The sequence below is a fragment of the Neolamprologus brichardi genome, chromosome 8 (assembly GCF_056152115.1).
Source record: "Neolamprologus brichardi isolate AB-2024 chromosome 8, ASM5615211v1, whole genome shotgun sequence".
Taxonomy (NCBI): domain Eukaryota; kingdom Metazoa; phylum Chordata; class Actinopteri; order Cichliformes; family Cichlidae; genus Neolamprologus; species Neolamprologus brichardi.
The window spans coordinates 14,982,870-14,997,170 of record NC_142111.1 but is presented as its reverse complement, the minus strand read 5'-3'; the positions used below and the strand labels follow the sequence as shown (position 1 = coordinate 14,997,170).

The 14,301-nt window shown below is 38.9% G+C and overlaps 1 protein-coding gene across 3 annotated transcripts; it reads right to left on the bottom strand.

The window, feature by feature from the left end:
* Nucleotides 1-31: 31 nt before the first annotated feature.
* On the bottom strand, nt 32-11,003 carry LOC102784719 (gap junction gamma-1 protein-like). 3 transcript variants are annotated; one of them, XM_006791205.3, is made up of 4 exons: nt 10,917-11,003; nt 10,755-10,817; nt 9,931-10,011; nt 32-2,574 (listed from the first exon to the last, which is right to left on the bottom strand). In XM_006791205.3, exon 4 carries the CDS (start codon nt 2,520-2,522, stop codon nt 1,152-1,154), a length of 1,371 nt encoding a protein of 456 aa, XP_006791268.1. In that variant the 5' UTR covers nt 2,523-2,574; nt 9,931-10,011; nt 10,755-10,817; nt 10,917-11,003; the 3' UTR covers nt 32-1,151. The 3 variants fall into 3 exon arrangements, with proteins under 3 accessions (XP_006791268.1, XP_006791267.1, XP_006791269.1); XM_006791204.3 differs by lacking the exon at nt 9,931-10,011; XM_006791206.3 differs by lacking the exons at nt 9,931-10,011; nt 10,755-10,817; nt 10,917-11,003 and adding an exon at nt 4,441-4,568.
* Nucleotides 11,004-14,301: the final 3,298 nt, after the last annotated feature.

The following is a 14,301-nucleotide window of genomic DNA, read 5'->3' as shown; positions in this document are numbered from 1 at the left end:
CTGACAATCAAATCATTGAAAACAAGACAAAGATTATGAGACAAATACAAACTCTTTATTCAAAACATGCACGTTTTGTTCCTCCTTTAACAAAACCAAACACAGTAACAACAAATGACAAATGGGCTTTCAGACAGAAAATATGGAAATCCAAGTAAAAGATTGATAAAAGAAAGAAACAAATGAAGCATATAAAAAGCTTGATGCACTCGTTCTTTTTAATGTATACTACTGGATGAATGGTTGAAAAAATAAAGTATGTTAAAAAAAGGTAATACCTGTACTATAATATATGACTTTTTTTTTTAAACTTGCCTCTCGAAACAATAACAAAAACTTCTCTTTTCTTTCTCCAAAAATAGTGGGAATGCTTTTAAAATACCAAAAGAAAATATGGTGAAATTACCAGCTGAAACCAGCTGTCTCTTATTTTTTTGTTATCTGTTTTCAAATACAACTTCTAAAAAAAATTCATGAGAATTAGACCAGGACATTGTTGTTTTAACTTACATAAAACAGACAGCAGGACATTCCAGTCAGCTGCATTTAGACTACCGGAAAAACTCCCTGTGGTCGTGAGGAGGGCACTGCCTGACTATAGCGTGCAGGAGGCAGGAAACAGGATGACCACTCATTAACTGTGAACTCAGCAGAATATTCGCTTCTCTATTCTTGATTTTGCACAATTAAACATCATGCATTTTTTACTAGAGAACTGGCATGTTAAAGACAATATCTAATGATTCATACGGTTTAGGGCTGCAGTACCTATGTGAAAACAGCCTTTTTGTTGCTTGAGGGAAAACGATCTACACCAAAAAGAAACTGAAGAACAATTTTGAATATTCATGAGCAAAATTATTCAAATCTTTAACTGTGGATGGCAATGAAAAAAAAAACTTTAATTCTGTAACATAAAGGGTTGCTCAGTTTGAATGAAGCTGCTTTTAGATGGTTTAAGTAAGGCACTTTCAATTGCAGCATTAAAGTCTCTGCTTAAACAAGGTAAACAAAAACAGGGTACCAAAATCTTAGCGCAAAATGTATTCAAGATATTATTTCTGATACTCTCCTCCGCTCTATTTTCCTGCTATACAAAGCTTCTTCACTGAACTGAGCTAAATAGCTAAGCTGTTTTACATAGTCGTGTTTCAAATCCACTCTGAACCCTTTATGACTCCATATTTGCTGCTACTGCTGGTGCCGCTGCTACCTCTGTCTGTATCTGCCCTGCTGGAGGCGTGTCTGTTGGTCTGCCGGTGTTTACGTTCACGGTGGGGCTTGCTGCGGTTGTTAGTGTGGCTCTGCAGCTGGATGTAGGTCTGATTATCACCCTCCAGGATTTTCTGAGGTCTACCGCTGTCCTTATGAACAGCCCTGGGTGCATCTCCCTTCCCAGCTCTGCACTGGTTTTCATCATTAATGCCGTTCTGTTGACGCTCCTCTTGGGGAATGTTCACGTGATTCTGCTGACATGCCAGCTTGGCATTAGTGAGATCAGTGATGGGTAGTGGTTGGTTGTGGTTCCCTAGAGGAGGTTTGACAGCGATGTTGTACCCAGGTGGAGGCGCTGGTGCATTCCAAGAAAATGGGTAAGAGCTGTAGTCTTCCTCACTCAATCTCACCTCGTTAAGACGGCCTTGTCCTCTTGCCAGCCCGTAGAGCTCCTCATTGGGGAGCTCCGTCTTGCGGGAGTGTATTATCTCATACATGGTACCTATGCCCAGGTGAAGCATCTCCCATATATTGAGTGCTAGACAGAGCAGGGAGACTGTGTACATGATGAGGAGAAAGATTGTCTTCTCAGTTGGTCGCGACACAAAGCAGTCCACCTTATGAGGACAGGGCTGGTCTTTGCATACGTAGGTGGCAGGAACGGAAAAGCCATAGAGGGCGTACTGACCACAGAGGAAAGCAACCTCCAGCAAGGAGCGCAACAGGAGTTGGAAGACGTAAAGGCGCATCAATCCATCCTCTTTGATACGATGACGCCCATCATGGCGTACTTTGGCTTTTACTTTTCTATCACAGCTGCCTCCCTTTTCTGCTTCACAATCGTCGTTCTCCACCTCTGCCACTTCATAGATCATCGGGTCTTCCTCGTCGTCATCCTCAGCCTCTTCAATGCCCCTGTGCTGCTTTCTGCCTGCAAGATAGTGCTTCTTGGGTTTCTTCTGGGAAAATCCATTCACTCCCCCACTTTCTGCCTTCTCCTCTGCCCGAGCAATTTTGTTGACAGCGTAGCCCAGGTACATAACTGAAGGGGTGGCCACCAGAATAATTTGAAAGACCCAGAAGCGGACGTGTGACAGTGGAGCGAAGGCGTCGTAGCATACGTTCTCACAGCCTGGCTGGGCTGAGTTGCAGACAAACTTGCTTTGTTCATCGTAGTAGATTGACTCTCCTCCTACGGCTGTTAGCACAATGCGGAAAACAATGAGAGCGGTGAGCCAGATCTTGCCCACAAATGTAGAATGGTTGTGGATTTCTTCCAGCAGGCGAGTCAGAAAACTCCAGCTCATGGTAGTGGTGGAGAAACTACAGCAAGAGGCAACATACACGTCCTCTTACTCCCTGTGGAGAGAACAGAAAGCTTTGGGTCATGCATGCAAACTTAAAAGGCAAATATCTACATTGATTCATTGAACACTGAGGTGGTTATGTCATCTCTTTTCAAGCTGCCAAGGGTAATAAATGAAGTCAGAGACAAAAGAAGAAACTAAAGGTTTACTCCCTCCAGGATTCGCTGCTTCTACCATAACCGAGTATGGCTGCCTCCATTCCCCTGCTGGCCTGTGCTCCAGTTTGTCTCTTTTGCTCCCCTTTTAATCCTTCTCCCTGTCTTTTCTTTGTCCTAAACTAAAAAGGAACATCATTACTTCTACTTCTATCAAACATGGTTTAGGGAGTGATGGCACACTGTCTTCTCACATAGATTTATCGGTTGGTTAACATGGCATTTTTCATTAGTGCTACAGGTCACATGAAAAGCCATTACAGGGATCTTCTAAAGGGAGGTGGAATTGCTCAGAAAATTAAACATTGTCCATGCCATATATATATTACACTTTGGCCTGAATAAGGCCACAAAGGTTTATTACACACAACCTTTACTGCAATTTAGCTTATTGTTCTATTTGAAAACATATAATCAACCATGGTGCTGCTGACATAATACAACCACAATATGTGCATTAAAGATAAAATGAGCTTCCTGAAACAAAAAAAGCGAACAAAAAAGTTCCAAAACTTTGTATAATGCAAGCAAATTCGTTTAACTCATTGCTGTACATCCACCTAAAGGACAAAAAGGATACTCTGAGAAACGGGACTTGACTCATATGCTCTTGACATGCCCTCCAGGATTACAAATGTACATAACTAACACACTTTTTCCTTCCTTTGACATATTATTTTCAATTTGAAGACAAACAAAGTTCAGCACAGAGCTCTTCTTGCCAGAATCTGATAATACAGAGTAGGAAAAAAATGATTTCTTATTCTTTCTATTTTTGTATATCTCTCAATTTGTCTCTCTTTTTCCTGACACACAGAATGAATTGCTCAGCTTTTATTTTACATATAAAGACGTCACACACTCTTCTGCTGTACTCACTATGTGTTTTGTTTAGCTCCATTTGTTTGTACAGATGGGTATGAGCACTTAGCTCTTCTGCAGAATGCACACCTACCTCCTGATTTGAAATAAATCACAGGCAAGTACTTTGTCTTTCCTATACATGGTAATCAAATAGTCTATTTCTTCACAATAACAACACTTTCATCCTTCAATGATAGCTGTGCCTTGTAGCTCATGTCCAAACACATCCTCAATATTAGTACACAAAGGGAAGAGTAATGAAGCAGATGGAACGCCTAAGTGTAATTGCCATCGTAATTTATATTACACCTTAAAAACTAAAAGCCATTCAACGTTGATTTGTTAATTTACAACAATATACAATATATTTATTTGCCTATTATGGTAATGGATGCACTCCGCATTAAAGTCTAATTGATATATTGGCTATCTGATATTACTAGCTGCATGAAATATATAACACAATGCAGAAAAAGATGCATATAAAAATGCTGTTCTCACACAGAAAACTGCCATTTACCTGTTTGCTATTTAAGGTAGGACCTGATCTTCAGAATTCACCTGAGTGTTATCTAACTGTGGTGTTCTTCATCTTGTCTCTTTGTAAGGCTCTGTGAACTGGTCGAAGACCTCTAATGTGCTTCTTTATGTGCTTAGGACGTCCCAGCAGAGTTCCGAGAGTGTTTGTTACTTGGCGGAGTTAGGAGATTCTGTTCGGGGATTTTGATTCACAGAACCTTCCTTCCATTAGATTTTGTACATATTGGACTCTTAAACCGAGCACTTCAAAAAGACTTTGTATATAGCACTATCTACACCAGCACTGTAAATAAACTCACCGCACTTTCATTCCTGAGTCCTGCATTTGAGTCCGGCCAGACAAATCATGACAGCAGAGTGTGGATCACAGAGCAGTAAGCGCTGCTTAGTCAAGCAGGCATTCAAAGTAAGCAAAGTAATTTTTAAATATGTGTTAGAAATGGATAAAAACACGGACTTATCTTTTTCTTAAATCTAATTGCTAGAAATTAAGGTTGGCGTAAGTGCTGAAAATCAAGTATATGTGCATTAACCTTTTATCCCTAATCCAATGATAATTTACATTTAAGTTTAGCTGAAGTAAAGCCATTCATTGATGTTCAATAATGGCACCATTTTATCATAAAATATAAGCTGTTGAGACCCAAATGTACTAAGCAGTACATATCAGCATGATATTGCAATTAAAAAATGTTTTGATGGGTGCGGAAAAAGAACACAGTCAGTTCCTTTCAATGGTGATCAGCAATTGGCCGAGAGTAGAACAAATTAATGAGCCAAAAACAGGCAGACCTGTTGCATGGGATTTATGTAAGAAGTTTTGAAATAGCATGACGTTTCATGAGATTTCAGTCAATGAGAGGCAACTGAATTCCAAGATCTAAAGAGAAGCTCTAAAGGGAAGGGAGGGAAAAGGAAGGGAGAAAAAAGACTACAACAAAGTTATTCTTTGTGTGCGCACTGCTGAGATAAAATACACAGACATGTGTACTGATCTCTGTGTAGAAATGTGACTAACAGCCTGAAAAAAATGCAAACGTCTGTGCTCACAGTAACTTGGTCACTTGTAACCCGGCTGCCTATGAAGATGCAAGTTATATCCTCGCACGCATCTTTTATTGAGATTTTTCTCGTCCCTCCCTCCAATACCCCACATCAAGTTCAGTTCAGTTCTGCTACATTAATATACCAGTATTACTCAAGACCAGAAATATGTGGGACTCAGCTCCAAACTCATCGAAGAGCTACAGGAGAGAGCCAACATTTTGGCTCACAGCTTTGAGTCATCTACAATTGGCAATTACCCACTAGTTCTGATAACATCTCCAATTTCAAAACCCCCACCGGCAGCTATCACAACCACATAAGGCGAAAAAACTAAGACAGGCCTTTTTGTGTTAAAGTTGGTGCAATTTATAGTAAACTGTGTGCCGCAAACCTTAGTAAATCCTGTTTGTGTGAGTCATTTAAATATTTTCCTCCTAAAATTTCTGGAAGGCTGCAATAAAGCTAGCCATAAAAATACCTGTGTCCACGCCTTTCAGTCACAAAACTGACAGTGCAACTTGTAAATACCGAGGCAGCTTTTTTGAGAGGTTTTAATATAAATATAAAATTTTATTTTCAATTAAATTAATTTCAATTTTGTGTCTATAGTGCCAGCAATACAAACTTTGTCTCAAAGTGGTTTCTATCGTGAAGTAAAGAGCCTACAATATTAGAGAGAAAACACAATAGATCAGACAATCCCCTGTGAGTAAGCACCTGGTGACAACCGTGAGGAAGAGCTTCCTGTTACAGGAAGAGATGTCTGGTTAAACCAGGCTCAGGGACGCCATCTAACTCCAGGACATGTGGGTAAAGAGAAGAAAAGGAGAAGAGCACTTTTTTCACTTGTGCACTACTACTAAATACTCTACCTAACCCCAAAAAACCTCTAAGCGGAAGACACCCATCTGCTCAAATCTAGGGCTGCAGACGCCTAAAGTAAGTAAAGTTTTAAAGATCTAGACTTCTGTGCGGCAATCTTTGCATGTGATGTGCCTGGCTTTAGAGGCTTCCTAAGAAGAGTTTGTATTCAAACAATCTAGCTCCTGCACTACTACTAACTGTACAAGTAGGAACTGCTGATATATGGAATAATTTATTTTGCCATGCTGAATAGAGCATTCATCAAAAAAGCAATTCTTTAAAGCTTTATCTTTACTTGGTTCATTTATGTCACAAGAAAATAAATTACAAAAAAATCAATCAATCAAAAGACAAATCAAATGGGTTAAGGCACTATATCTTTCATCTGTAATCTTCAGGACGCCACGCTGCAAGTGACTATTACATGCTTCGTACATAATTTGAATATGTAATAATTGATTGATTATGCTATAATCTTATGAATCTTTGAATGTCTTGAGGCGACTGTTGTTGTGATTTGGCGCTATATAAATAAAATTGAAGTGAATTGAATTGTCAGTGTATTTTGAGTGTGTGTAACTGAATATAAACAATACCTCATCAGCCTTTTACAACTGAGGGGTAAAAACTTCCAAGTATGACAAACTATGTCAATTTGAACTTTACATAGTTCAAATTTAATCAGCTTTTAGTTTTGATGTTGATATAATCTTAGAAATGGATTCTGACATGGTATTTGTTATAGGTAGTTCTCAGAAAAGATTATTAATTAAGAATATTCTTTTTAGAAAGCTGCCAAAGCTTTTGGCTGTTTTATATCATTGTACACTGAATGACACAGCAATTCGCTCACAAATATGCTGATAACTGAGACAATTAGAGGTTTTCCTTATTTTTCAGAATGGGTCACTTCAACAGCCCCGATAAAAAGTGATATAATATACACCACATATAATACAAGTTCAAATGCAGGGCTCTATACGCACACACACATACTGATTCCATGCCAGAAGAATTTCCCACTAACGCTATGTAATAATAAACACAGTGACACACTGTCACATTCAGTAAGTATGACACATTAAAAAAATGTCCAGCTGCTAACATAAGACTCAATATTCTTCCTTCCTAATGTCTCACTCTGTGAAGAAAAGAAGTTCTGAATGTCTCATTAAGAGTCACGTGCCCTCCAAACCTGCACATCTGGCCATGTTGTGTAATGTACCATTTGGAGGCCCAGTAGCACAGTATCACCACTACCCAAACACGAACCTTACCGACGGCCTGAAACTGGGACAATCCTTCACATTGCTCATTTTTTAACTCATGATCAGCCAGGATACGCATGCAGTGTACAGCAAATTTAAACATAAAAACAACAGCCTAATGTAATTAATGTAGGTACACATCTCACTTAAGCATAGCAAGGTACATATACAGTAGTTTTAACTGATCTTCTTGACTCAAAGCAAAGAATGAAGCAAAAATAATTTAAAATATTCCGAATATTTTAAGCTTGAGAGTTCCGTTTTGATGAGAAGTTCCCAATATTATTTGTATTTGGCATCAAATCTATGTGTTTTTCTGCACTAAATCAAACACTCAAGCACAATAGACATTTCAGTATATTATATGATCAAAATCACAAGGAAAACTGTAGATTCTTGTCAAACAGAGTAATGTGGACTCAGTGCCGCTTCAACACAGACTCATTATGCTTACTTGTATCACAGCCCTAATCTGAACAGAGAACCTGGGTCTTTATATTTATGCTTTATTCCCACGGGTCTTGATAAAAGGTTCCTCAGCAATAGATTTTTAAGGAGCATATTTGGGTCTGATGATCAGCAATCCTCCAATCCGAAAATATTTATTTCAAAATAAAAAACAGAGGCGTGTTTTCACACTTAAAGAAAAGTGTGAATGAACATCTGTTTAGATAATTACCTTTCTGTGATTATGGCCAGACTTTGTGATAAACACGCCATCCACATTTGTTAAACACATATGCACCAGACCTGAGCCTGCTGTCAACACTTTTTTGCTTCCATAAAATCTCTTAATTCTACGGTGGGAGGACAAGAAAATAAACCTCACAGTTATGTCTTCATGTAAAGCCACCTAGTCCCTAAATGTACAGCTCCACGCCCCCGGTTACTTATAGTGCCACACTGAAAGCTTTCCCCAGATGTCTCCCAGACCCGCCGCCTCCTGCTTCCTACACAGCTAGTAAAAGAACTGGGGTTGTACATGCCTATCTGAGAAGGCTTCAAGCTGTGGATGTGAAGGTTAGTGGTTTCCTTCAAAGCTGTAAAAGTGATGCTCAACCCAAAATCTAACTTTGAGCATGAAACAGTCAACAGCTATTAACTTAAAAGGGAACTGTTAAAAGTTTGTAGATTGCTGAGACTGCTCTTATTTTTGGAGCGCGTTTCTTCTTGATGAGATACACGTTATATACACAGTAGAAAGCTGAAGTAAAGGAGGGAAAGCATGCATCCCATGCTCCCTGCCTGGACTCAAACCAGGCATTATCTTAAATGTAACTAACAACCCCCTGGCATTTAGACAGAAGAACGTGAATTGCTTCCACTCTGTGTCCCAGAGCGAATAAGTCAACAAACAAGAATTCATAAGATCAAAGAAGCAAGAGGCAGGTTTGTCGGGGCACTACACCAACACTAATGAGGATGGAATAAAAAAGAAGAAAACAGTGACAACAGCCGGCAGAAAAAAAACATGTCTAAGCTAACGTACATAAATAAAATAATGACCACGTATTTTTCCCAAGGAAAACAACAGCGGTGTAGTTAAACTAAATTAAACCCTCAGCATCTCTTATCTCTGTACCTTGCGTTTAAGAGGCAAAGCCCACGGGGTATTTCCAGGGTCACTTTATGAGCCATCCACTCAAAGATGTCAAAACACTCACTATGATGCAGCATGAGGCGCACAGTTTGATGTGGACACGAGCCTCTAGCTTAAAGAGTTTGTTTGCCTACCTTGAAAAAGTCAAGACAGGTACATTATGGTTATATATTCCTGAGATGCAGCTGGAAATACCTTGTGTAATAGGCGAAGCAATATTTCTCTTAACATTCAAAATTTACGACATGCTATTATCTATGCAGGCGTTCTCATAGTTATTAAAAATTTTGAGGCAGAGTAAAGAGGTTTGGACTTCCACCAAGGGAAAATGAGCAGGACTGTGATAAAAAAGGTATTTTAACTGTTTTTTTTACGAGTGGGAAAAGTCCCCAAATTGGATAAACTGAAGAAAATTAATGGAGAAATATATAAAATACCTTATATAAATAAGGTAACACAGACCCTCTGTCTTAAAAATATGCTGAGCATTTGTGGTTATACCCACATTTGCCTATTCACATAATTAACTGTGAGGGGAAAACGTAGGGTTGTATATTTTCAAAAAAGATAAAGAATAAAATTATATCACTTATATTGATATTGTGTAACATTGCATACATAATCAATTTCATTCATAAACTCATGCTTGTGTACCTGCAGTGCTCAAAAGCCTGGCCACATTCACTCAGATGTTACATGAAGGTTACAACTGCATATGTGGCATTAGTTCATGTGAACAGATGATTAAGAAATTCTTGAAGCAACAGCAGCTGCCGTTTTGCACATTTTGTTACGAGTGTGAGTAAAAAACAGCTTGAACAGTAAAATTGCTTTAATTTTAAAAGACGACTTATGAATGATCTTTATGTCATATCACTCAGCCGTCATATCATCCAAACTATGATCTAGGATTTTAGTATTTTACTTGGTTGAGTAATTTAAACAGACTTAGAGCACAGGATCAAATTAATTTAAAAAGCCATTCTCGGTATTGTGATGAATCTTATTACCCCCTTGCTTTGTGCTTTGATTCCTTTCGATCCTTCCTGTTATCCCAACCAGAACTCAGAGAGACTTCAAACCCCATGTGCCTGTAAAATAAATAATTTTAAAACTATGTAGTTAAAGGAAACCTGACAGGTTTTTAGTCTTTTTAAAAAATATTTTCACATATCTGTGTTTATGTTTTTAGCTCCTACAACTGTGCCTTGCTTAGCCAGAGAACTAAACTGTCTTTCATTAAACAAAAGAATTTAAATTAAAATAGTAATATTTAGACCCACACAGCATGGTCTTCCAACTACTAATTTCGTTCTTAGTTGCTGAAGAAGATCCACATGTTAGAAAAAAAAAGTTATTCAGGAAAAAGAAAATATTTTTGCTGCATACAGACTAAAATAAAATTTCCCTAACAGGAGTTTAAGGGATTTATGCTAACTTTATGCTAATGCTAAAATAAGATGTCAAAGTTTCAGATAGGGTTTTCCTTTTTTGGGGGGGGGGGACCACACCAAATATATTGTACACACTTTTTAAATATTTGAATTATTACAAACATTTGTGAAATTACGGTAGTGTAATAACTTACAAAATAATCGGCTAACTAAATTTGCAACCAGGTAACCGAACTTGCTAGCAAAGCTGAGTAACTTGCTAAACAGGCTAATCTAACATTATAGCTTCTTAATCAAAACACAACAAAATTGTAAGAAAAACAGGAGAAAGTCAAGTCTGGTGGTCTTTCTAGTGCCCTAATGATTCATTCCAATATTTTAGTAATAATTCCCTCAAAACAATTTTCACAGTTACTCATCACTTATTGTAGCCACCTCACCTTTTCTGGCGGACTTTTGCTGGATCAGCATTTGAATCATCAACCAGCAAGATGTGGTACTCCCTGTATGCAGAGAAATACAGTCTTCACCACAAAATTACACCACAGTGGTTAATAATCATCTCCATTCACATAAAAGCTGAGGGTGAGTTTAGCTCTTACTGTTTTAAATGTAAAAGTAGCTCCAGCAGGCTGAACCAAAGACGGAGGGAGCTTGGTTGGAGCAGAGGAAGGCAAACTGGCTGAAGCGGGAAGGAGGGGTTTCTGGGCATGTGTGTGTGTGTGTGTGTGTGTGTGTAGGAGAGAGAGAGTATGTGATGCATCATAAGGCAATTTTCCTTCTTGATTTTTCTGTTAAAATCAAAAAGATGACAGTTAAATGCCAGGGTTCTGGTTGATCTGCCTTTAAAGCCTGACAGCGTCATTACCATTTTAATTTACCCATGTCTGCCCAAGTATAGGGACACATTGCCTTTTTCTGTCTACATAAATGAGCTGGATGATCACTGGCTCTGATTTTAAGTGCTGCATAGTGTAGTCTTTTATTTTCCCCCAGTCAGGATCTGATGTCAGATCTCGGCCAAATCAAACAGGAAGATCAGAAGTGAGAATCAGGAGCCGATGTATGAGTACCAGGACAGGTATGCAGGGGAGAGAAGGAGAATGAGAGTCAGTAGAGGGAAGACAGAATACGTGTGTGTGAATGAGAGGGAGATAAGTGGAAAGATGAAGATGTGAGGAGTAAATGTAGTGAAGGTGGATGAGGTCAACTATCTAGGGTCAGCTATATAATGCACAAGAGAAGTGAAGAAGTGAGTACAGGGAGTGGGTGGAGATGAATGCAAGGGTTGATTAGTGACAGGAAAAGCTTTCAAAATGGTGGAGAGACCTGCTGCAATGTATGGTGTGGAGACAGTGGCACTGACAAAAAGACAGCTGAATGTGTTAACATTTTCACTAGGAGTGACCAGGATGGACAAGATTAGAAATGAATACATTAGAGGAACAGAGGTGTGTGAGGACATGGGCAGAGGAAGGATAGTGGCTATATTAGACAAAGGATATTGTGGACCGCGGTGCCAGGCAGGAGGAAAAGAGGAAGCCCACAGAGGACATTCATGAATGTAGTTAAGAAGGACATGCAGAGGGTTGGTGTGACAGGATGCTAGGGATAGGGGGAGATGGGGGCAGTGATCTGTTGTGGCCACTCCTTTATTAGGAGCAGCTGAAAAAAGCAGAAGGAGAGAAAAAAAAACTGAGTAAATGAAGAAGTAAAGTGAAGAAGTAATGCCTTGTTAAATCACAAATTCACTGTAATTAACTAATTTTTTTTTGGAATGCGTGATGTAATTGATAGAGCCACAATTTTCTACTCTCCTCCAGAATATCCGAAAGGATCATCTCCGGCCATTAGTTTGTGCCCTGTAGCTTAAGAGCACTCAGGATACGCAACAGGACAATGATCTGAAACATACTTGAAAGTCCATCAGCAAGTCTGAATGATTCAAAAAACAGAATGAAAGTTCTGGAGTGATTTAGTCAAAGTCTTTACTTTGATTAAGATCCTTTGGTACGACGTTAGACAGGCTGTGTATGCTGGAAAACCCTCCAGTCTAGCTGAATTTACATTTCTGCAAAGACGAGTAAGCCAAAATTCCTCTACAGCGATGTGAAAGACTCATTGCCAGTTATTGATGGCAGTTCTTACTGCCAAGGATAGCACAACTAGTTGTTAAGTTTGGAGGGCAATTACTCTTTCACACAAGGGATCGTTTATTTTATTTTAACAATTTAAATTATTATTTAAAAACTGTATTTAGTATTTACTTTATCTTTGTGTAGTATTAAAATTTGTTTATTTGCAAAATCAAAGAAATCATGAAGGAGGCAAATACTTCTTCACAGCCCTCAAAAGCCATGGTGACGTGCTGCAGACCATTTTCTATCCCTTGTCCCATCTGTCCCATGTTTATAAAAGTAAATGTAAGAAACATGCGGCTAAAAAAAGAAGATGTGCTGATCTTTAAATGCATCAATACTGAAACCCACAGATGATGATCAGACAGATCAGCAGTTGAAATAATAGCTTTAACAGTAATCAGGATGGAAAAGGGAATATGCAAGTGTGCAAAGACTATGACATAAGACTACAAAAACACATTTTTAGCTTTAAGTTTGGAAATGCAAATACAAGACATGATCAATGCCAGACCCTTACCCACAGTTTGCGCGAATTTAACTACTAAATGTCAAAATCTGAGACCATCCCACCTTGGATTTCTTACTTGTTGTTTGTAGGAATCTGGTAACCCTGCTCAACCATACTTATGTTACCTTTTATATCTTAAAAAATACTAAAGGAACAACTGCAAGTTCTGCTGATATTATAAACATCACACAGTCCTTTGTTTTGTCATGTTTTTATAGGGTTATAAGTATTTCTCGCTTATCTTTGTCTTTTTCTTCTCATGGAAGATCGGCAGCGATGAAGGACTTTACTCGGTTTTAATGCGCATGATGGATTAGGTGCGAAATATTCAGCTCAACAATGAATGGGAATGAATGTGAAAAATGTGCTGCTAACATATCTGTCACCTCCACTGATATGTGGAAAAGGTTCATCGCAAACTGTCTGGGTTCATCCTTTTCTTCTTGCTGCACAAATGAAGTCATGAGCCAGGGTTTCATGAAAAGGCCAAAGGCAAGTGTTTTCAGACACATGCTGTATATGGTGCAGTCTGAGACTGAACAGACACCCACTGTTTGTTTCAACTTTGTCCGCTGGGCTTTGGTTACACAGGATAAAAGCTTCCTTAAAGAGCCACTGAATGTATTTCACACATAAAGGTCTGTTTGCTGCACTTCTGGAAGAGAAGACCACCCATACTTGAAAAATAGGTGTGTAATGGCATCTATACCTTTGGTAAGGTGATACTACGATCAGATTACAAAGTAAAAGGAGGTTTGAAAGATGGGGGACAGTTAAGCTGTAATTGGGGGTGCTGTGAAGTTGCAGTGAGGGAGTCCAGGGTGGAAACTATAGATTACAAAATAGGATATTTCAATTGCTGCTATGAAAGTACACTTTATTATATCGCAAACACTGCCTGGTTTCCCGCACGCTGACACACATTCAGCAGATAACTCAGAAATGAAAGCTTCTCAGTGCAGGGAGGATTATTTTGTGATTTTTAGCATCTTCAAGGACACGCAGACACAATTCAGGCATTGTTTTTTCTCTGTGGCTGACGATCTGCAATGAAGGACTCTTGTTTTTATCTCTACAGCTCATCTCAAGGACGTTAGATAAACGTCAGCTCAGACGGCCCACAGTTCCCACTCCTTTCCATTTCTTTCTGTTGCTAACTTTCTTTTTAGGGAGGGCCACCGCCTAACGCTATTAGCATGACTTTTTGGCTCCCAGTGTTCTCTTAAACTATCACTAGAAGAATCAAACGCAGAGCAGTCAAAATGCTTACAAGTCAAATCTGCCTGATAGCACTTTGGCTTAGAAAGCTCACATCCTAATTCAGAGTGACCTCTTACA

Excerpts from the sequence above, each read along its gene's own strand:
- LOC102784719 (XM_006791205.3), bottom strand. The coding sequence starts at position 2,522 with ATGAGCTGGAGTTTTCTGACTCGCCTGCTGGAAGAAATCCACAACCAT.